General features: G+C 38.5%; 1 protein-coding gene across 1 annotated transcript in view; it reads left to right on the top strand.

The window, feature by feature from the left end:
• ITGA8 (integrin, alpha 8) overlaps positions 1-25,269 on the top strand; it is a 222,221-nt gene that overhangs the window by 57,937 nt on the left and 139,015 nt on the right. Inside the window, exons 6-12 of the mRNA XM_014548004.1 lie at positions 10,186-10,247; positions 11,275-11,320; positions 14,257-14,382; positions 15,300-15,344; positions 17,831-17,874; positions 19,033-19,089; positions 20,960-21,012. Coding sequence (XP_014403490.1) covers positions 10,186-10,247; positions 11,275-11,320; positions 14,257-14,382; positions 15,300-15,344; positions 17,831-17,874; positions 19,033-19,089; positions 20,960-21,012 — 433 coding nt within the window. The remainder of the gene's footprint in view (positions 1-10,185; positions 10,248-11,274; positions 11,321-14,256; positions 14,383-15,299; positions 15,345-17,830; positions 17,875-19,032; positions 19,090-20,959; positions 21,013-25,269) is intronic.

Raw genomic sequence — 25,269 nt, 5'->3', positions numbered from 1 at the left:
ATATATATATATATATATATACACACACACACACACACACATAAATATAAACGGAGCCACTTCAAAATGGAGCCAGAGCTGCCACCCCAGAGGAACTGCCTCACACTTCTATGCCTCAACCCTTTGGAATGTTAAAATGGAAAAATACCCTCAACACTGGGCCTAAAGCAATATTGTGTCCCAAAGAACTGTTTGCAAAGATAACAAGAAAGCAGATATTATGACTACTTGACTGATGGCTACTGGATTGAAAATTAAAAACATTGTTTAGAATTAGCATCACTCTGTTAGCTTTGCTGTGCCATTTATGCTTTCCTTCTATTTATGCAACTGCTCCCCTTCCCTTTCTCATAAATACCCCTTGCCTTTGTTTCCTAATCAGAACAATATTTGGGCTTTTGCCTGAACCAGTAATTCCCAAATAGCTATTGCTTTTTACCTTAAGTAAATGCTTGTTGCCTCTCACTGTGTAAGGCCTTGTGTTTTTCGGTGAACATTCATGCTTGGACCTGGGGACACACTGCATGTCAGTGGCTGGCCAGCCTGTGCTCTCAATGGCTGTTGCTTTCTTTGGCAGCTGTGTACTCAGGTTATCTGCATGATACAACTTTCTCCTCTAGGTATCTAATCCCCGTTTTTTTAAAAAGACTCTTTGCACGTAGGGTCCTCATCTCATTTGGAAGTTCTAGGAATCTTCCAGTGCCATCTTCGGGGCACTGCTGTTTAATCACTTCATCTTGGTGGCATACCCAAGGATATTGGGACATTATTAGTGATTGTTTCATACACTCAGAGTCCTCATGCACTCTTCCATTTTTCTGTGTATCCCATAGGTCATTGGAATTTATCAAGAAGCAACCAAAGGATTTTTATCCTTTTCCTTGATAATTCGCAAGACCACATTGAGGAAAATGGCATTAGAAAGATATTTCTAGTGGATGATTTTCTGGTATTGATTTTCTAAAACTCAATCCTAAATTAGATTCCCAAAACTATAAGTAAAATTTCCCTATTTCAGTTACTATTTTTTAAAATTTCGAGATTTCTTTAGACAAGATAATGAGCAAGTATCAGAAATAAATCCGTGAAGATAAAGAATGGACAGTGACAAAAGAAGGTTAATAAAGGGACTGCTGAGAGTTAGAGATCTAATTATTTGGGAGTGGAACAGCGAACTTTGATGTTTTTTTTTAAAAAAATATGTTTTATTGATTTTTTACAGAGAGGAAGGGAGAGGGATAGAGAGTTAGAAACATCGATGAGAGAGAAACATCAATCAACTGCCTCCTGCACACCCCCTACTGAGATTGTGCCTGCAATCAAGGTACATGCCCTTGACCGGAATCGAACCTGGGACCTTTCAGTCCACAGGCCAATGCTCTATCCACTGAGTCAAACCAGTTAGGGCTAACTTTGATGGTTTTGGGTGAGGATTTTGGCATGAAAAAGATTATGACTTCATGTTTTAAAATACTAAAATAAATTATCCACTTTCTTATATCATGACAAATGTCAGCTGAATGAATATCAGTGAAATTAGGATTTCACTGCCCTGGCAGGCATGGCTCAGTGGTTACGAATGCCAACCTGCAGACGAAGGGGTTGAGGGTTAGGTTCCAATCAATGGCACATACTGGGTTCATTCTCTGGGGCGAGGGGCGAGTCCAGGAGGCAACCAATCAATATGTCTCTCTCACATTGATGTTTCTTTCTCTCTCTTTCTCCCCCTCCCTCCCTCCTTCCCCTTCACTGTCTCTAAAAAAAATCAATGGACAAAAGTGTCCTCAGGTGAGGATTAACAAAAAATATTAGGATTTCACTTTAAATGATTTTAAAAGAGGGGTTTCTTATAGATAATGAGAATCAATTATGTAATCATTCAACACATTTTTACTGAACCCATTGAGCACTAATTATTTTAAGTTTAGGGATTAAGGCATAGAAAAAGAGAAAACAAACCCATGTCTTTAAGAAACTTACATTGAGGGGCGGGAGGGGACGACAGACAAAAAATATGCAAATAAATAAGTTCAGATCCCACAATTCTACTTCTGAGTATTTATCTGAAGGAAATTAAATCACAATATTGAAAAGACATCTGCACCTCAATGTTCACTACAGCATTATTTATATTATCCAAGACATAGAAATAAACTTAGTGGTAATTGACAGATGAATGAATAAAGAAAATATGGTATACATACACAATGGAATATTACTCAGCCACAAAAAGAAGAAAATCCTACCATTTGTGACAATATGGATGGACCTTGAAGCCATTATGTTAAGTGAAATAAGCCAGACAGAGAAAGACAATACTGTATGGTCTCATTTATATGCAAAATCTTAAAAAATAAAAACCAGACTCACAGATATAGAGAGCAGATTGGTGGTTGGCAATGGTGGTGGTGATGGAGAAAGCTAAATGGGTGAAGGTCGTGAAAAGGTTCTAACTTCCAGTTATAAGATAAATCCTAAGGTTGCAATGTACAACATAATTTGTAACTATAGTTAACAATACTATATCATATGTTTGAAAGTTGCTAAGACAATATATCTTACAAACTCTCATCACAAGAAAAACGAAAAACCATAGTATGTGTGGTGATGGCTATTAACTAAACTTATTGTGGTGATCATTTCACAGTATATGTATATATCAAATTATGTTGTACACCTTGGACTAGTACAGTGTTATATATCAAGTTTATCTCAATAAAAAATTTTAAAGAGTAAATAAGTTTCTAATATAATCTCAGGTAGTGAAGAGTGCTACCAAGAAAAATATAGCAAGTCAAGAGAGGGGAGTGACATGGCCTGGGTGGAGAGAGGAACTTTTAACAGGACCATGGAAAGGGCTCTCTTTGCAAATGCCTGTGGAAGTAGGGAAATGGGGCGCTTTCCAGGCACTGGCTACAGCAAGAAGAGGTGTATTTTGTGCCATGTTCCACTGAAGGTACTGTGCTCCTGCGTTCAGTAAGAAGTTGTTGTTATTAGCTATAAAAGTCAGGTAGAAAGATAAATCCCTAACCTACCCAGAAAATAAATGGTAGAGCTGAGATTCAATACTGAACTTGTTTCATCAATTTTTACACCTCTCCACATCATACTTCTCATGATTTATTAAAGATACTGTCAGCAGCCACGGGAACGGCACCAGGTGTTAAACTGATGGGATCAGACCAGACTTGGTTCAGCAATTTCAGTACTTGAGTTCTGGCTAGGAAAGAATTCAGAGCCAAGACTCAAACGATAAGAGAACATATACTTAGAAAGTCACAGAGGTAGAAGAAATGAGTGGTAGAAGAAATGGCTCAGGAAACAAGTTACAGAGGCAAAAGAAGGGCCCTTGGAGTTTGGAGTTCAGGAGTGAGGAAGGTAAAGGTGACTCCCTGTGGGGAAGGAGAGAGAAAGGCGGATGGGGCAGGAACTGTTGGGCTTTCAGAAATGAGCGCGCCTGGGTCCTCTGTCCTAAGGGTGGAGATTTTAGGGCAGGTCCCAGGGGAAGGATTCAATAGAATATTCAGCAGTTTTTCAGGCGTGTCCTTTCAGGGCAAGGGGTCCTTATTCAATGCAGCTGGTCCTGAGGTCAGCCTCTTTGCTTGTCTGGTTTTGCTTCTTTTCTGGGTCTGGGGCTGAAATACAACTGAGGCCTAGATGTTATGTCTATGGAGGAAAGGTCAGGGGGTCTAAACTGCCTCTAGTGTTATGCTAGGGAAGGAAAGGTTACCCTGGGGTCGAGGTCCAAACCTCCAATTGTCCGGTGCTAGGCAGCGGGGGCTTTCTGCCCTGGTGACCTCCTGTACCATGCTCTGCTCATGTCTGTCTAACTGCCAACTACAACACTTCCCCATACGAGTAAACTATCCTCGCTAAGATGCTGAGTCCATCCTTCACAGGTGTCTTGCCTTGATGATATATTCTTCTAACTAATGTATGGGATAATCATTTGTAAAATTGGTCACTGCTTTTTGTTCTGCCATTTCCCCCCTCACCTTATAATATGTTTATTGATTTTAGAGAGAAGGAAAGGGAGGGAAGGAGAAAGAGAAAGAGAGACATTGATCTGTTGCCTATTGTAGGCACCCCAACAGGGACTGGACTGCAACCCAGGCATATGTCCAGACTGGGAATTGAGCCCTTGACCTTTCAGTATACAGGACGACACTCCGACCAAATGAGCCACACCAGTCAGGGCCATTCTGCTTTTTTATCTGGCTGCCTGTATGATGGGAAAGCTCAGATTAAAATACAGCATGTGGCATCTAGATGTGTGGGGAATTCTTTCAACGCTAGTATACATTCATATGGTTTCACATCCTCCTACTAGTCTTTCTCCAACCATGAGTATTTCTTCTCCCACCAATGCACCTAAGGAGCAGACTTCCTGTCCTCAGGAGTTCACAGTTTATTAACACAAAGCCAGCTTGTTCATGAGCATATGGTCAATCTCGCAGAACAGGAACATCAGCAATATTATTTTCACAAAACAGAATTTAAAGAGTGCTCTCATGTTCATTCTACACCACAAACCCCTTCCACTGTTACTGTGAGCAATGTGGGTGCTAATAAGCTCATTCATATTAATGGCAGGCTGATAGCTCCTACTTTAGTCATTCATAAATCAGGTGGTTAACACACATCCTTCATTCTACTTTGAAAGCCAACAAAGAATAGTGAACAGTCAGCATGATTCCCTTGACCTGAGTTCACTCTGCAACATAACTGTAAATTTACAGATGTTCTGACGTTCCAGGAGGAAAGATTTCTTCAGCCATCATGAACTATAATTCTAAGAGAGAAACTTACTTCATTATAATCACCACTTAAACATTTGAAGTTGGCTATTTTCTCAATAAATTTTAAGAAAAATTACTATTTTCTCTTATTTTTTCAATTTCCTGTTTGAAGCATGGTCATATATTTCCTCTTTTGAATAATTTACACCGTTAAAAATAAAAACATCAGAGTTGATTTAAAAAAAGATTTTTAGAAAGGTTTATGCATTAAAAAATACATGTCTGAAATATACTCAAGATTGCATATATATGTTTACATAATTATGTACCATTTATTCACATATATTACTGGATGCATACAAGTATTTATACACATGAATTTCTGATGAGACAGATATTTGATGTTTTAATGATGAGCATTTAGGGAGCTTTATAGCATTCATTACTAAAAAGCACAAAATATAGTTATAAAGAACATATTTTGTCACCCTGGCTGGTGTGGTTTAGTTGGTTGGAGTGTTATCCCATACACTGAAAAGTTTGGATTCCATTCCTAGTCAGGGCACATAACTAGGTTGCAGGTTCAATCCCCAGTTGCACATACAGGAAGGCAACTGATCAGTATTTCTCTCTCACATCGATGTTTCTCTCTCTCTCTCTCTCTCTCTCTCCCTCCCTTTCCCTTTAACTAAAAATAAATAAATAAATAAATAAAAATCAATGAATATTTCCTCAGGTAAGGATTTAAAAAAGAGAACAACAAAAAGAACAGCCTGGCTGGTATAGCTCAGTGGTTGAGCATTGACCTATGAACCAGGAGATCATGGGTTGATTTTTGGGCAGGGCAGGTGCTTGGGTTTCAGGCTTAATCCCTAATGAGGGGCATGCAGGAGGCAGCTGATCGATGATTCTCTCTCATCATTGGTGTTTCTATCTCTCCCACTTCCTTTCTCTCTGAAATCAATAAAAAATATATTTAAAAAAAGAACAAATTTTGTTAATACACATTGTAAGGTGACATGCACTTAAAAATTTGTTAAGAGCTCTGGCTGTTGTGGCTTAGTTGGTTGGGCATTGTCCCATATACCAAAAGATTGCCAGTTTGATTCCTAGTTGAGGCACATGTCCAAGTTGTGGGCTTGATTTCTGGTGGAGGGCATGTGGGAAATAGCTGATCAATGTTTCACTCTCACATCAATGTTTATCTCTCTCCCTTCCCACCCCCCTCTCTAAAAATCAATACAAAATCTTTAAAAAAAATTGTTAAGCCCTAAGGGGTTTGGCTCAGTGGATAGAGCATCGACCTGCGGACTGAATGGTCCCAGGTTCGGTTCCAGTCAAGGGCATGTACCTTGGTTGTGGGCACATCCCTAGTAGAGGTGTACAGGAAGCAGCCGATCGATGTTTCTCTCTCATCGATGTTTCTAACTCTCTATCCCTCTCCCTTCCTCTCTGTAAAAAATCAATAAAATATATTTAAAAAATTGTTAAGAGGGTAGGGTCAAGATGGCAGAGTAAGTAAATGCAGTACTCACATCCTCCCAAAACAACATCAAAATTAAAACTAAACTACAGAAAAACCATCATTCAGAACTGCCTGAAATCTAGCTGCGTAGTAGGAAGGGCAAAGATTTGAGGTGGTCCCAGCCCCTCACCAGTCTTCCAAGGCCAGGGTTCCAGTGCCAGGAAGAGAAGTTTCTATAACTTCTAGCTGTGAAAATCAGCAGGAATTGTGGCTGAGAAGGAGGGCTGCTAGAGGCCCATGCAGTTCCTCTTAGTGGGCCTGTACACAGATGCATTTCCTCTGAGCTCCAGTGCTGGGACAGCAGCTTGAAAGGCACCAGGGAAATATGGGGAGGATCGCGAGGGGCAGCTTTCTCTTAGACAGAAGTGCTGGCAGAGGCCATTGTTCCTTTTCTGAACCCTTCCTCCATAGAGTCAGCAGCTGGGCACCATATCTGAGTCTCCATCAACTAGGCTATCACTGCCCCCACCTGTGATTCCCTGAGACCTCCCTACTTCCAAGAACTTGTGGGCCCACCCAAGGCTGTTTCCAGTGGCTTTTCCATATGAATGGCCTTTCTTGGCTCATGCTTTAGACCAGCGGTCACCAACGGGTGGTCCGTGAAGTCTGAAAGGTTGGCGACTGCTGCCTTAGACTTTTCTAAAATCTCTCAGACAAGCAGCACCAGGCTTTAGCATGCCCCACACCTCTCACTAAGTGGCCCCAAGCCTGGCACTAGAGGCAGACATCGTTCACAGCTTGGCTCCTTTTAGGCACCTCAAAGGCCAGTACAAGTGGCAGCCATCTGCAGGTGGCTTTGTAGTTTATGCTGGGTGGCCTGAGGCAGTGGATGATCATGGCCTGTATCTCCCTGGAGGCCCTAGAGCCAGAACACCCAGTGGACAGCTTTAGACCATGTTGAAGCAGCACCCAACCACCTCCACAAGCAACAGATTCAAGAGGTGGACTCAGTGGGACCAGAGCCCTGCTGAAGTAAGTCTTGCCTGTGGGGTGGGTCCCTGCACAGCTGATCCTCTGTGTTGATCACAGTCAGTCCTTGCAGCTGACTGGCCTGGCGGTAAATCCCTCCCACTGACATACCATCAGCAATCAAGGCTCAACTACAACAGGAGAATGTACATAGTCCACATAGAGGAAGGGAGGGACATACCTGAGTGCCCAGCTTGGGTGAATGGTGAGGCTGTGCCACTGGATCCTACAGGACACCTCCTATATTAGGCCACTCTACCAAGCCCAAACGATGTAGCAGCTCTACCTAATACATAATTAAACAGGGAGGCTGCCAAAATGAGAAGACAAAGAAACATGGCCCAAATAAAATAATAGAACAACAATTCAGAAGAAGAACTAAACAAAATGGAGACAAGCAATCTACTAGATGCAGAGTTCAAAACACTGGTTATAAGAATGCAAAACACTGGTTACAAGACTGCCCAGTGAACTTAGGGGAAGAATAGGTGTATTTAGTAAAAACTTAAACAGCATATAAATGGGCATGGAAACCATAAAAAAGAACTAGTCAGAAATGAAGGATGAACTAACTGAAATAAAGAATAATTTACAGGGAATCAGCAGTAAAGAATAAAAAAATGAGGATACCATCTAGAGCCTCTGGGACAACTTCAGGTGTACAAACATTCGTTTCATGGGGGTACCAGAAGAAAAAGAGAAAGAGCAAGGAATTGAAAACCTATTTGAAGAAATAATGACAGAAAGCTTCCCTAACTTGTTGAAAGAAATAGACATATAAGTGCAGTAAGTACAGAGAGTCCCAAACATGATGAACCCAAAGAGGTCCACACTAACACACATCATGATTAAGATGCAAAAGGTTAAAGACAAAGAGAGAATCTTAAAATCAGCAAGAGAAAAGCAGTTAGTTACCTACAAGGAAGCTCACGTAAGAATGTCAGCTGATTTCTCAACAGAAACTTTCCAGGCCAGAGGGATTGGCAAGAAATATTCAAAGTGATGAAAAGCAAGGACCTACATCCAAGATTACTCTACCTAGCAAAGCTATCATCTAGGATTGAAGGACATATAAAGAGCTTCCCAGATAAGAAAAAGCTAAAGGAGTTTATCACCACCAAAACAGTATTACATGAAATGTTGAAGGTCTTCTTTAAGAAGAAGAAGAAAAAAGAATAAAAATATGAATAATAAAATGGGAATAAATACATGTCTATCAACAATTGAATCTGAAAAACAAAATAAAGGAACAAGCAGTACAGAAACAGATCATAGATACAGGAAATATTTGGATGGTTGGAAGGATTTGGGAGGGATGGGTGAAAAAGATGAAGGGATTAAGAAGTACTAATTTGTTGTTGCCGAATATTCATGGACATGTAAAGTACAGCATAGGGAATATAGTCAATATTCTAAGAACTATGTATGGTGTCAGACAGGTATGAGATTTATTGGGATGGTCACATAGCAAGTTATGTAATGTCTAACCACTGGGATGTACATCTGAAACTAATAAAATATTGCATGTCAACTGTAATTGAAACATAAAAATATACTTAAAAAAGAAAATGTAAAAATTAGTTAAGAGGGTAAACTCATGTCAACTGTTTTTAACACACACACAAAAATAACAACAAAAAGCAAGGGACACAATTTAGAAGGTGACTGTGCTGGTGGTATCATGGATGTATGCATATGTCCAAACTCACCAACCTGTATACATTAAAATGTATAATTTTTTTTGTATATTGAGTATACCTTAATAAAGCTGAAATAAGACCTTAGCTTAAATACACAAAGCATTAATTGACATTTGAATTAAAAACAGATCTCATAAAAAAATCTACAGTGTATGAGGTAGAAAACTATTTTAAAATATAAAAGCAGCATCTGGAAAGAATGGATGGTGACAATGCTAAAATTAACTAAGTAATGACAAAAGAAACCCAAAACAAAACCAAAAACATTCTAGGAAGAGCTGGAAAGACCAGATCCATTTTTAAAAGCTTCTGGAAGATGCACATACCCAGCCTATACATTTTTCCTGTGATGGTGTGCATTTCCTTTCCCGCCTGCTTATTTTAGTTTCCACTCAGGAATATCCTTGATAAGAGAGAAGTAATATTATTTACATATTCCTATCCAACCATATAATGATTAAGATCATCCCTACTGAACTACATTTTGGTTTTAATTTCAGCACTTTAGAAGTTGTAGGGAACTTCTTTAAAGTATAAGTGACAAGTAGTAAATTCCTGATCCAAATGTCCTAGAGACTTTTTATAACAATATCTAGGGAATCCACGTGTTGGCCACTCTATAAGATCCTATTGGACATTCAGTTAGTGAATTATATTGGATAGAGTACAAAATAAGCCATTACTAGAGAGTTTTCTCTTTGTGAACACTAGCATTGCAGTGTTCATGTGAGATTCATTGTAACCAGAAATACAGTTTCCAAATTGACTTTACTAATGACAATAGAATATGTTAAAGTTAAATTCCTGTAGAGAGGATCAAACTTGAAATCCTATTGGTGACCCCAGAACAAAAAGCATCCACCCAGGTGACCACATTCAGCTTCCCTTTCTCAATAGGGCATTGCCTTTAAGAATGACATGTCCGGCGTCACTAGGAACATGTGGGCAACACAGAAACACATTGCTGCCACTTGGAAAATAGTTGAGAGATGGAGATTTTATTTCCTCAAACAAACATGAGTTCTCAAACCCAATATAATAATTCCAAGGGACATTATTCCCATGGATATTCGTCTAGAATCACAACGTTATTTAGGACAGGAAAATAGACCGAAATATGTTTAATAAATTACTTGGAATGAATTTAGAAATAAATATAAACCACATATGGACAATTTTGCATTTAGAAGTCTATAGAGAAAACAACAGAATATCCTGAATTGATTATTAACATGTATTTTGATTGTTCTAGGTAATGCTGATCCTGAAGGCCAGGGTTACTGCCAAGCAGGATTTAGTCTGGATTTTTATAAGGTGAATTCCTTTGGTCTTGTAGCTTCTAATATTATCTTATCTGTTTGATTTTTGTTTTACCTCTCCCTCCCACTCCCACCCCCAACCCCCCAGTAACCATCACCACCAAAATAAACTCTAGGTCTGTATCTAGCTTCTTTTGACAACTTTAATTTTTATTGTTTACTTTTTATTTCTATTAAAGTAATCTATGCACATGACAATCTATTAAAATTGTACAAAAATACATATGATGAAAAACAACAGTTTTTTCTTCCTACGCCTTGAGGTTATCATTTTTTTTAATGAAAAAGAAATCTCAAAAACTCAATAGAGAAATGTGCTTCTGAAAAGTTAACAAGAATCTATAAATTGTTTTATTTCTTCCCTGTAATTGACTGGCTTAACATGTGTTAAAATTCACATATCCTTTCACAAAATTAAAAACAGAGTTGTCTAGTGAGAATATAGGAGGCAAATATTCCATGGTTTTAAAAATAGTATAAATTTCATCAACATTGTTGTCTTTTTTTCTTTCCCCACTGAAAGTTAAGGATGCAGAGGATAGAAGGTGGGGTTGTAAATAAGAAAGAAAATTTGTATTTGCTAGTTTTTGTTCTCTCTCTTGGGAAAGGTGGATTTGCAAGTGTATGGAAAAAATAGGCATTACTGTGGCCTTGAGATAAATAGAAACTGAATTTTCATTTTATTGCCAAGGCTCAAAAGGCCATGTCTGCTAATTGTACATAAATATGTAGATAATTTGCTTACCTGAGGCAGTGCCAAATAACTGAAAGTATATATTCTCAAGGGAGAGAATTCAACTCACTTAGTTAAGTCAAATTAAAAGTATATAATATAGCACACTAAATAATTGAAAGCAAAAAAGGAAAATAAAATGGCCTGCATGACTCAGATATAAAGGCCTCTTTTAAAAATTGTTTTTTTATGTCTAAGAAATTATTAGAACAAAGCTTATTAACAGTGATTTATCACCCTTAAAAAAACCTGTTTTTCTTTTCCAATTATTGCCATTTCTGTTTTGTAGAATGGAGACCTTATAGTAGGAGGACCTGGGAGTTTTTATTGGCAAGGTATGTCCTGTCAGCAGAGAAGACGTGCCTGTTTGTTGTTACTAACAAGCGGATGAAACCCAGGAACATCAAACATTGACTTTTTATTATGCTAATTTCATATCTATGTTCATAGTTTCTCAACTCAGTGAAATATTTCAGTTTGTACTTCGTTATACTGTTGCAGCTTAATTCATTTATTCACCAACTATTTACTGAGGCTATGCCAGGCTTTGGGACAAAATAATGAGTAAAATCAGACATTGTTCCTGCCCTCACAGAGGCTACGACCTGGGGAAAGACACAGGCATTAAAGCAGTGGTTCTCAACCTTCCGGCCCTTTAAATACAGTTCCTCATATTGTGACCCAACCATAAAATTATTTTCGTTGCTACTTCATAACTGTAATGTTGCTACTCTTATGAATCGTAATGTAAATATCTGATATGCAGGATGGTCTTAGGCGACCCCTGTTAAAGGGTCGTTCGACTGCCAAAGGGGTCGCGACCCACAGGTTGAGAACCGCTGCATTAAAGGAATATTCATACAAATATTAAGAAACCCCAGGCGTGATACTCACTATGAAGGAAGGGTATGTCAAGATGGTGCCATGAGAGTATAGGAAGCTCCTCCAGGGTGGCTGTACGTAGGTGTGTGATATCCTCTGAACACTGGCTGACAGGGAGCTGGACTACAACCTGTGTTCTGCTTAGTAGGAAAACCTGAATTCAGGGGCAGGATAGCATCTGCCAGAGGGGACGAGTTACTCTGATTCTTATGGTTTTTAAATTTATTGATTGAGGAGAGAGACAGAGAGAGAGAGAGAGAGAGAGAGAGAGAGAGACCCTAGGGGGGGGGGGGGTCAAGCCGGCAACTCGTGCATGTGCCCTGACCATGCACTGACCGGGAATCGAACCAGCGACCTCTTGGGACTACATCGGCCAAGCCTGGTTGATTCTTAATAAGTGTTCCAACTGGGGATCGAATCTGCAACCTTGGCATATCGGAATGCTCTAACCCACTGAGCTACCAGGCTAAGGCCCTCTGATTCGGAAGCAATCCTGAACTGAGATCTGAACCCTGAGTAGGAAGTAACTAGATGAAGAGAGGAGGGACTGTGTGAAAATGATCTTGCACACAGATCCATGAAGACATTTGGTCCACACCAACCTATTTAGCCAACCTCATGTGGCTGAATAAACAACAAACTTATATAATGTGATAACTGAAGTCATGGCTGTGGACAGGATGCCTAATGAGAGATTATAGAGAATATACACTGAATTTTGGCTGTAAAGTTTAATATAAAGATAGAGTAAAATCTGAGAAAGATGAATAATTGACTGAGGGTGTTTTTTTTTTTAACTGCAAAAGACCTGATTATGTTTAAAAAGCAATGGGAAAGATACAGGAGAGATGAATTTATGATAAAAGTTTATATGAAGTTACTGTTAAGCTTAATTCACACATATGCAACTATGAACATCAAATAATTAACATTTCAGCCTTTAAAAATTATTTTGCAAACGAAAAACAGTATAATTTATGCAGTGGATGGATAGAAAATTAAGATTGTATTTAAAAATTGTATTTAAAAAGATTGCCTTGTAATCACTTGATTAATTTAATTTTTTTCTTTCCTTAAATTGGAAAATGCCTAATACAGATGAATTGCTCAAAATTAGCCATATCAAGGAAGCATTTCTCTGAGACAGATAATTTAAGATTTTATTCAGTCTTAAGATTGTAATGTTTATAGAAGCAGCTAGAGGAAACAAGAAAAGGCAGAAGTGGGTATTTAGCTTTAACCTAGAGAAAATTGGCAAATTCGACAGACATTGTTCAGAAATCCATGTGTAAATACCATTGTCTTAATATAAGAACAGTCATTTCAGGCACAGTCATTTGGATATATTTATGGCCTAGTTTGACAGTTTTATTCCTTTTGGACTTTAAGCAAGACTGTGGGAATTATGTGTGAGTTCCCAAAGAATAACTTGGCTTTAAAATTAATATTAAATGTTAGTTTCTTGAAAGCATTCCTCTATTTTCCTCCCAAAGAGCATGAGATCACACTTTTTCCTTAGATGTCCGTAATAGATATCGGAAGGCATGAAAATTGTAGTGGGAAATTGCTGGCCATCTTTTTTACTTCTGTTCATCCCAATACAAGCCTATTTCAAGACTTCTGATAGTGGCTTTATATGGGAGAGTTTAACCAAAGTTCTGGTCATATCAATGTTGGTGGCCATGGATTCCTTTTTTTTTTTTTTGCTAAAATTCTGGATCTCACTATACCTAGCTGTTTCCCACTTTCATAATATTATACTCCATGTGTACATTTTAGCGTAAAAAGTAAAAGGCTCAAAGATTTTGTAATTTTTCCCTTTAACAAAGCTATGTTTCACAATTTTTAATCAAATGCTTTAGATTTAAACCATCTGTATTATGTGAGAACACAAAAAGTCTAATTAGAAAGAATGCCAAAGGAGACCTTCGTTGTAATGCCAAATACCTAAGAGCAAAACCACCACGTGACCTTAGAGAATGCACACACTTAAGCTCTTTAGGTCTCAGTTTCCCCACGAGTAAGAAGTTATAACTTGGCTAGATGGTATCAAAGCTGGATGATGTTTGTTCTAGCTAGAACATCCTGGAATAAAAATTTAATCACATAAATTTTGCCTACAGATGTCTTCACTCTTAGATATGCTTGTCATTTGAAGGTCGGGGGCTGTGTATGGTGAAGGGAGACAGATAAATTATATAGTTCATCCTTGGTTCTTCCATCAGAATGGAAAGCTCTCCCAGCTGTAACCAACTTCAACTTGCCGTTCTGGTGGCAGGAAGAAAATCCATCGTTGAAAATGCAAGCAATTCCGTAATCACTTTGGAAGGAGTGTGTGTTGTTCAGAGGTTCAGACATGCAGTTAATGTAATAATTTGTTTGAACGCAGGTCAGGTGATCACAGCCAGTATTGCAGACATCATTGACAATTACTCATTCAAGGATATTCTAAGGAAACTGGCTCGAGAAAAACAGACGCAAGTGGCCCCAACTTCCAACGATGATAGTTACCTCGGTGAGATAACTCAAGACACTTTTGTTGCCTTAAAAGACAAACATATTAAATGTGTGGACATAGTTTATTCTTCAGTTACCTGATATTATTTTGGCATCTTATAAATGTTTTCTTTTATTAGCTTAGATGGACTCTTAACTTTCTTTTGATTCAGTCATGATGTATGACCTACATGATTTGACAGTTATTTTATAGGCTTCGTAATAGCCTCTGACACATAAAATATTTTCCCAGTGATACTGTGTATTGGTGGGGCTGCCCAGGACTACAATGCAAGCAACATGATAGTTGCCTTTCCAGTTTCTACAACAGCAAGAGACTTTCCAGTTGCTAGAATGTTTGAAAATTCATCATGTGCAAACCACACAATGCCATTTCACCACTATTGTTTCCCACCTGTGGTATTCTAATAGGCATTTTGATCAATGCATTTAAAAAATAGTTATGTTTTGTGATCTCACCTCACTTTAGAGCTAAGTGAAATTTGTGGAAAACCATCATTAAATAAATTAGGAAATAGGCCTTGGTGGTGATCAGAAGTAACAAAACCTGAGCACAAGCGATACCTTTCTGAGTGGCATGTCTGATCATGATGAATCAGTGACTAAAACGCACTGGTCGCCATTTATACTTCAAGGTGGGTTATGAAGCAGTCCTGCTTTAAAAAGCGATCTCAGACTCTGTTGCCACAGTCAGAAATATTATGCTTCTAGGATTTAGAACAAAAGTGTTCATATTGGTGTGATTAATTTTTCTCTTTATAGAACCTTAATCTTTTATGCTACAATATTTATTGAGATTTCTGTACAAAGCAGTACTATGGTAGATCTTTAATTTTTCTAGAGATATAGCTCATTTATTTATAAAGCTTTGAACATATAATTATTTTGTCTTTATTTTTGTTTTCTTTAAAACAGGATATTCAGTTGCTGCTGGGGAATTTACAGGAGATGCTCAGCAAGGTGAGAGACATTGTGGCCTGTAAGTTATTTATGAAACATGGGAGAAAGGTAAAAATGACCCCCAAATACCTTTTACAAATGTAATTTTCTGTCTTACATAACATGTATATAAATGGAATCCCAGAATGTATGTGAAATTTTGTAGAAAAACAAACAAACAAAAATACACTTTGGCATAGATTTTTAAGTCTTGAAGAATTGCATACAAATGAATGTCAATCCTTATGCAATCTAGTTAAGCAATAAAATATTAGTCCAGTAGTCCCGTACTATGATTAAAAATATAGATGATTAAATGACTTAGACGAAAGCCATGCTGTTGATGACTGTCAGGAGCATTTGACAGAGTTAATCTCTCCCTCCTCATTTCTTTCCTTGGCTTCTCAGACAGTGGCAGCTCCTTCTCCATCTCTCCCTGATTGCTCTTTAATTTCCCCACTCATCTACATGACCTAGGTTTAAATACTGCAACTCTTCTTTAATCATTGAATTCTCTCTAGTAATCTCATCCAGTGTCAATTCTCCAGCTTACACTGAATTCCAAGTTCACGTGTCCAACACTCAACATCTCTCTAAACAGCTATCCTAAGCTTAAGGAGCTCAACACGGAACTCCTGACCTTCCCCACTGACATGCTCTCCCCTCCATCATCTCCATTTCAGTAAGTGGCAATGCCAACCTCCCAGTTGCTCAAACCAAATACTTTGAAGTCAGCCTTGAACTGTGTTCTTTCTCTCACACCACTTATCCTTGACCAAATCCTGCTAACTAAACTCTCAAATTAAGACCAGAATCTGACCACTTCTCACCTCCTTCTCAGCATCTACTCTGATCCACTGACATAATGAAAAAAACCCTCTATTTTTAAAATTGATGGCTTCTTCCAACTAAGTATCAGCAATAGCTTCCTAGCTGCACCCCTGCATTCACCTTGCCCTCCTGGAGTCTAACCTGAACCCAGAAGCCAAAGTGGCCCTGGAGAAACAGAAATCAGATTGTGAAACTTCTTTGCTTACAATGATGTTCTGACTAATTCGGGATAAAATCCAAATCTTCACAATGACCTAAAAAACTCTAATTATGAAACCACTAATTGCTTTGATTTCATCTCCTACCCCTTTACCCTTTTCTCCTTCTACTCCAGCCACCATGGCCTCCTTGCTTTCCTCTGAATATTCCAGACACATTTGTACCTCAGGACCTTTGCACTTCTTCCCTCTGACTAGAACATAGTTCTGGCAGATTTCCATCTTTATTTCCCCACTTCCTTTAGCCTTTGCTCAAGTGTCACCTTTTCTTTAAGTCATTCCCTGACTAACCTAATACATCACAAGTCCTTCCTCATCCCAACACTGCACTTCCTGTACCATTGCACTGTTTGGTTTTCTCTGCTATGCTCATCTGCTTCTAACATACCATTTAATTAGCTCTATTTTTTAAATTGATGGCCTCTTCCAACTAGGTTATTAGCTCCATGAGAGCAGGGGGTTTTGTGTTTTGTTCACTGTGTATTCTCTGTGTGCCTATAAATATTTATTGATTAAATGAGTTAATATACTACCGAAAAGTCCAACCTCTAGCCCCAAATGAATCTCCTCTATTAATGCTAACAGCATGACCCCCCAGCTTTGCTAATGTTCAGCACACCAGATAGAGTTAATGCTGGAATTTGAGCTCTACCTTTAGGAGCAGGAATGGGGGAAGGGAAATTTGAATGGAAAGGAACTGTCTTCCAGGGCCTTCTTCTTTAAATTAAACTAAAATTTTAACCCCAGTTAATCAAATAATAGTTGGATTTATAGAAATGAGAGCTGGAAAGATCTTTGATAATCAGAGACTCCAACTTCCCCCTATTGCAAGGGACTGGAAAAAAAAGTTTCAATGTCTCATCCCAGGTATATGAGAGTGCAAAGAACCAAAACCATTTCTTTCTGAATCGACAGCCAGATCCGTGTGCCTTGGCATGCCTGCCCGCTTCCGGCCGGAGTTGTTTCCTGTATCTCTATCATTGAATCTTTCTTTCTTGGCTGCCAGGTTGCCCCCTAATTCTTCTGCCAACAAACATCTCCAGGGGACAGACTCATATCATGTTCAAAAACCAAAATTATTTTAACATTTTAGTGTGACAGGAACTGTTAACTTTTTAAACTATTATAAAGTTGTCACTGCTGTGAAAGCTAGAGAAATCAGGGTAAGAGGTTTAACCCAGAAATCACATGCAGACCTGAGAGAAGCCAGGCTTATGGTCTGGAGGCAGAAACATGGAGACTGGTGACAGAGACGGCTAAATCTCAAAGTACAGCTTTGGACTTCTGTTTTCTATTGTCTGCAGCAGAAACACAATCCAATGCATGCAAGACCATGACTTCAAACTTCCAGCTCTCTACATAATGTCCTCATTTAAAAACTATCTTTAACTGATTTGTTGTGTAGCTGTAAAGTAGGTATAGGTAACTTACCTTCTAAATGACCGTTTTTATCACCAGAATTGGTTGCTGGAGTTCCAAGAGGAGCACAGAATTTTGGATATGTGAGTACTAAGGTTTCACTACAGGATATTTTCTTATGCATGCACAGAAATGTTTTGTTTCATATAACTTTTAACTCCTTTAAAATGCCCTTTATACAGCAAGCCCCTACTAAGTTGTACTTGTTTGCTTATTAAAAGGGAGGCTAGTTCTTTTTTCCTGATCTGTGTGCAGGACCAGCCACATAAATGGTGGGACCCAGTGCAAGAAAATGCAGGGTCCCTGTCCAAAAGTGTTAAGACTTTCAGGACAGTGACAGTGGGCATTAACGCAAGGGTGGGCCCGGTGTGACTGCACAGATCACTCACCTATGAAGGCAGCCAGATTCTTGTGCATAATCTAGGAATAATATCAGAGGACCCCACTGTTGATCTGACCAACATTTTAGTATGTCTCCTAAGGTGCAAATAGTAAAATCAATTGTTATCTCACAGCTTTCTTCCATCTGCATTTGTGCGTATCCAGTCCTTTTCCTATAAGGACTGCAGGCATTAGATATAGGGCCTACCCTAAATCCAGGATAATTTTATCTCAAGATCCTTAGCTTATTTCATCTATAAAGACCCTACTTCCCAATAGCAGCATGGATTTTGGAGAGATACTATTCAAATCCATTATAACTAGTTGATCCCAAAATAGGAAAAGGAAATAAATAAACCTTATAAAAAAACTTTTAAAATAAAAATATTTTAAGTAATGTTTAAGTTTTAGAAGTCTAGTATACTTTTAATATTTCCAGATCTGGGGTTAGCTAAATAGAATTAAAAGGAATAATTTTGCTTCATGAATAATATCTTTTCTCATAATAACATGAATCTATACAAAATGAAGCTATACAAAAAATGGATCTATACAAAAATCCTGGTTAGATCAGTTAACTGACCATGAAATTTATTTTTCTCAGCATTCTTGAATTCAAATTTTATTTCTCCACTTCAGAGTAATAAGCATATATTTTGTCTGAAAGGATCCCCAGACTTCACCATAAACAAAAAGTTCAATAGGATTTTTAAAAGATCACTCTTCTTATGAGCTTACATTTTAATTTTACATATAGCTAACCATTTGTCACTCTTTTCCAAAAATGATTTAAGTTATAATTAAATTTTTCTCTAATTCTATATCAAATGATGTAACCTATCTAATTTCTATGCTTTCAGGTTTCAATCATTAACTCTACAGATATGACTTTTATTCAGAATTTCACTGGTGAACAGGTAAAGACATTTTAATATCACATAATGTCACTTGGTCCTAATAGCATATAGTAATATTTATGTAATTTATTCTTTTATAAAATATTTTCTCAGCACCCACTATGTTCTGGAAGCTGTTCTAGGCACTGTGAATATAACCATGCATCTGACATACAAGAATCCAGCTCTCAGGCAGCAGTATCAGGGTGGCAGTTGAGGAGGACAACAATTAATTAACAAATAAATAAATGCCCATTATCATTTCAGACAGTGATAAGTTATATAAAAACAGATTATGACCCTTAAAAGCCAAAATGCCACTAACTGCTGGGATTTGAGAGCAATCCTGTTATATTGCCGCCCTGGATGTAGTGTGCCTGGTGGTGAGTTCTGGGTTCCCATATTCCATCTGAGGAGACCGAGGCTTCTCATACATCCCACTGTATTGGCCAGAGTCAGTGATCCTGAATTTTTCAATGAACACAGAACATTTTTGTCATCTCCCCCCACAAATTGTGGCTATAGTCTATCCATTACTCTGCAATTTTCAACAAAGCATTTAACAATGGCTCTCATGATACTCCTATGGTGAATATGGAGAAATAAGGCTGAGATGATAGTGAAGTTGGCTGGATTTATGAATTTCGAACAACTATTCCCAAGTGGTGAAAATCTGGCAAGTCTTCTCCTTTGCCCAGGTTTGTTTTACATTTTATACTTGTTTTACATTAAAAGCTCCTTAAACATTATTAAATTTGGCCTTTCTATAACTTCTCATCCTCAATACCACCTACTTCTGCAATCTTGAACCTGGGAACCTAATACATAAGTGATGAAATTCCTCTGGCCAAAGGCCACACAATGCCATACCAGGAATAAGAATGTGACTGTACATGTTTGGAATAGAGAAAAGAGGTGGGAGGATTGAATTGCTGTGACACTTGTTCACTCCTGAATGCATTCTCTTTGCGAAGAGTGTCTTCCACCTGGCACCTACTTTGAGTCAGATAAATCCTGGTCAGGCAGTGAGGACAGAAGAGTGAACAACACAGACCAATATCTTCGCCTTCTGTGGAGCACACTTTTCGTGGGGAGGCTAATTCGGCTAAAGCACTGGATGGCAGAATATGGAAACAAAAAAATCCTGGAAAGCTGAAACAAAGGGCCAAATCTGGAAAGGTTATAAATCTTGAAAGCATAGGTTGAAAAACAAAAACTTAAGAGCTAGAACATGTGGAGATTGTGGCACACTGGTTACATTCATAAAAGACGTAGGAACCTTACTTGACAATAAACTCAATATGAATTGATGCTGAAATGCAGTTTCCTCCAAATTAAATTCCTTTTTATTCTTCAATGATATAAAGGGGCCAAAGCAGAGAGTGTAAATCCTACTTAAGAGGATTGTCAGTGTGCTCTTGGGTTATCAGCTTCTCTTTGGTATCACATGTAGTATGTCTAAGAAGAAGGGGCCAGGATGGTATTCTGGCTAAAAATATTTCCATATGAGATTTCATATGGAAGTGGAATTATATTTATTCTGTGAGGCTCAAAGCTGTAGAACTAGGTAGGTTTATGGACTAGAAGTTACAGAATGGCCAATTTTAGTAAAGAACATTCTAGTAACTGAGTCCACAAATTGAATGGGCTGGTTGTTGAACACCTTCCAAGGGTGTCCAAGTGGATGTCAGGGGACTAGAGGAGGAAATTATGCATTGGGTCAGGGGTTAGGTTAAATGACTCCAAGACTCTGTCCATATCCAAGAGTCTATGAATTTAAATGCAAAAATGTGCTGCAATGAGATTAATATTTCAGGGAAAATTGAGACATGACTTTAAAAATGACCTTGAAAATGACAAAATATGTAATCTTATGTTTTGTCCTTTGCAGATGGCATCTTATTTTGGATATACAGTTGCAGTATCAGATATTAACAATGATGGGTAAGTTAATAAGAATCACCTCACTCACCATGTATTATACTTATCCATAAAAATGTTATATTTTTCCCCTTAATGAAATACATCCTTCCATATCTCCTAAACAAGATTGAGACTCTCTTGTTTTAACTTTTTTGGGGGGATCAGGGCAAGAGGATATATTTCCTAAAGAATTCTTTGTAATCCTAGTTTATGTCTTTACTGAGATTCCCACATCAGCTATTTCTAGAAAAGGACTCTTTTACTTAGTTTTATCTTTAATTTTATTAATTGAATAGTCATTGATGATTCAAATTCCATAGCCATTGAAGAATTTGCTAATGTGTCTCTTTTCACCCTTTAGCAAGTGATACATTCATAAAACATTTGCACATAAATATTTTTCTCTCTTTTTAAAAATATTTTTTCTCTTCATATTGCTTTTTAAAAAAATATATTTATTGTTGAGAGTCTCCATTGCCCTCCTCCACCCAGATCCTGCCCCACCCCAGGCCTTCACCACCCTATTGGCTGTGTCCATGGGTAATGCATATATGCATATAAGATCTTTGGTTAATCTCTTCCCTGTCTCCCCCGCCCTTTACCTCTGAGATTTGTCAGTTTGTTCCATGTTTCCATGCCTCTGGTTCTATTTTATTCTTCAGTTTATTTTGTTCATTAGATTCTTTGTTTTTATTTTTAGATTCAATTATTGATAGATATGTATTTATTGTCATTTTATTGTTCATATGTTTGGTCTTTTTTCCCCTTCTTCTTCTTAAAAAAGACCCTTCAACATTTCATGAAATACTGGTTTGGGGGTGATGAACTCCTTTACTTTGTTTTTAATCTGTAAAGCTCTTTATCTGACCTTCAATTCTAAATGATAGCTTTGCTGGGTAGAGTAATCTTGGATGTAGGTCCTTGCTATTTATCACTTTGAATATTTCTTGTTACTCCCTTCTGGCCTGCAAAGTTTCTGTTGAGAAATCAGCTGACAGTCGTATTGGTGCTCCCTTGTAGGTAACTAACTGCTTTTCCCTTGCTGCTTTTAAGATTCTCTCTTTGTCTTTAACCTTTGGCATTTTAATTATGCTGTGTGTTGGTGTGGGCCTCTTTGGGTTCCTCTTGTTTGGGACTGTGCTGCCTGGCCTTGTAAGTTTATTTCTTTCACCAGGTAGGGAAAGTTTTCTGTCATTATTTTTTCAAATAGATTTTCAATTTCTTGCTCCTTCTCTTTTCCTTCTGGCACCCCCATGATGTGAATGTTGGTATCCTTGAAGTTGTCCCAGAGGTTCCTTACACTCTCTTCATATTTTTGGATTCTTTTTTCTTTTTACTCTTTTGGATGGGTGTTTTCTTGCTTTCTCATATTCCAAACCACTAATTTGATTCTCAGCATCCTCTACTCTATTGTTGAATCCCTGTAAATTATTCTTTGTTTTAGTTAGTGTATCCTTTATTTCTAACTGGTCCTTTTTCATGTCTTTGATTTTCTCACTAATTTCCTTGAAATTCTTACTAAGTTTTTTGAAGCTCCCATTAAGTTCCTTGAGCATCCTTATAACCATTGTTTTGAATTCTATATCTAGTAGTTCGCTTGCTTCTGTTTCACTTAGTTCTTTTTCTGGAGATTTCTTCTGTTCTTTTATTTGTGACATGTTTCTTTGTCTCTGCACTTTGGCTACTTACCTGTGATTGTTTCTATGTATTAGGTAGGCTTCTATGTTCTCCTGGAATTGCTAGAGTGGCCTTGTGAAGTAGATGTCCTGTAGGGTCCAGTGGCTCAGCCTCTCCACTCATCTGAGATGGGCACTCTAGGTACACCCCTGTTTAGGCTGTGTGCACTGTCCTCTTGTGGTTGAGCTTTGATGTCACTGGGTGTCACTGTTGGTGTCACTGGAAGGAATCAACCTCCAGGTCAATTGGCTGTGAGGACCAACTGTGACTACAGCAAAAGAGGTGCTGTGCAGGAGACACCCCTATGGAGCAGGACTTGCCTCAGAGGGGCTTTGGTATTCACTTTTCCCTTTGAGTGTGTTACTCGTGTATATGGTAGCCTTGTAAACTGGCATGGTATGAAACTGTCCACTGGGTGCACTGGCTCTAGGGCCTTCCAGGAGGTACAAAGTTAGCCACTGCCTCAGTTCTGCCTGGGGCAGCCTGTCAGGAGCTACAGAGTAATCTGCAGATGGCTGATACTTGTGTTGGGCTTATAGGTGCCCAGAAGAGGCCAAGTTGTGAACCTTGTCAAGCTGCTACTAGTACCAGGCTTAGGGCCACTTATTGAGAGTTATGGGCACACTGAGTCCAGCTGCTGCTTGTTTGAGAGATTTTAGGAAAGTCTAAAACCTGAGCCAGAACAGGGGAAAGGACACTGAAAACAATTTGGGTGTGACTACAAATTAGGTGGGGTGCAATATCAGGGAATCATCAGGGTGGGGTGAACAGTGTGGGCCAGGTTGATGGAGACTCAGATATGGCACCTGTCAGTCAGCTCTGTTGAGGGAAGTCTCAGCACTTTTGTCTGGGAGAAAGCTGCCCTGAGTTCTTTCCCTGATGCCAGACAATTTAGTTCCTCTCATATGTCCCTGAATCCTTTCAAGCTGCTGCCCCAGTGCTAGAACTCAGAGGGAGTGAGTCCAGGTAAATCAATGTGCTAGCCCTTTAAGAGGAACTGCTGGGGACTCCTGCAGCCTCTGTGTCACTCACCCATAATCCCTGCTAGTTGCTACAGCCAGAAGTTATGGGAATTTCTCTTCCCAGCACTTGAAGCCTGGGCTGAAGGGTCTGGTGTGGGGTTGGGACCCCTTGCTCCTCACAGGGTACCTCTGAAGCCAAGATATCTCTGCCAATTTAAAAAACACCACATGTGGGTGTGAGACCAGCTTGTTCTGGGCCTCTGCCCCTCCTACCAGTCTCAGTGTGCTTTCTTCTTTACTTCTCTAGTTGTTGAACTTCTGTTCAGCCAGATTACAGGTGGTTCTGAATGATGGCTGTTCTGCATTTTAGTTGTAATTTTGATGTGGTTGTGGGAGGATGAGAGTATCGAGTGTACTTACACTGCCATCTTGGTTCCCTCTTTACATTGGTTTAACTGACATACTAGTAATGCCATGCAGGAGATAAAATAATAATTTTTTTTCAGATTATGGCAGTAAATTAAATTTGAGCTTGGACCAAACAACATGATAAATTATGTTCATGTTTAAGTCATTACTTCAAAAATAATATTTAACATCTTTTGTATTCACTAAAAGTAGCTGACAATTAAAACAAATGATCAAATAATAAAACCAATAAAATGAGACAAACATCATATTATCCATCCAATTAATATTGTTGGAGCACCTACTATATGCCAGGCATTGTTCTCAGTGCCCAGAATAAGTTTCTGTGCCCAAGAGCTCACATTTTTGTAGAAAGAAAATAGCTGAAGAATCCTGACTGTGTTTCAGAATCCGGGCTAAGCACTTTATATTCATTATTGATGGACATTAGCTGTGACCTTTGTACAGCTAAAACGTACTTTATACATTATGTGGTGGCATATGACTGGAGGTACATTTAGTAACTTTTGTACCTTTTGGAAAATATCTCTGTATTTTCTTTCATTGAACATATATTTCTTGAGCATCTACTATATCTTAGCACTGTTCTGCATGCTGGGTTATAGCAGAGAACAGAATGGAAACCCCTGTCCTCATCAAGGTTATATGAGAGTTGGGGGTTGTGTAGAAGCTACAGACAAAAATAAACAAGTCAAGTAAAGAGTATGTTAGCTCATGATGAGCGCTATGTAGGAAATAAATAGAAGGACTGAAAGCAACCAAAATGTCCTTCAGTAGGTAAATGTATAAATAAACTGTATTACATCCAGACAATGGAATATTATTCAGTGCTAAAAAGAAATGAGCTATCAAGCCATGAAAAAACATAGAGGAAACTTAAATACACATTATTAAGTAAAAGAGGACCATCTGAAAGGCTACATAGTGTATGATTCCAACTATATGAAATTCTGGAAAAGACAAAAAATTATCCTCTATAATATAGAAGTAATATGCAAATTAACCCACACACCCTCACAAGATGGCTGCCTACGACTAGGCCAGCAGGGGGGTTAGTGAGGGATGACCAAACAAGCAGGCTGAGTGGGGCGACCAGGATGGCAGGGGGGTTAGTGAGGGACAATCAAACAAGCAAGCTACATGGGGCGACCAGGCCAGCAGGAGGGTTAGTGAAGCATGACCAAACGACTGAACAGCAGGCTGCGTGGGG

This window comes from Myotis brandtii, unplaced genomic scaffold, assembly GCF_000412655.1.
Source record: "Myotis brandtii unplaced genomic scaffold, ASM41265v1 scaffold49, whole genome shotgun sequence".
Taxonomy (NCBI): domain Eukaryota; kingdom Metazoa; phylum Chordata; class Mammalia; order Chiroptera; family Vespertilionidae; genus Myotis; species Myotis brandtii.
The sequence above is the reverse complement of the archived record's forward strand: the minus strand, read 5'-3'. Positions and strand labels throughout refer to the sequence as shown.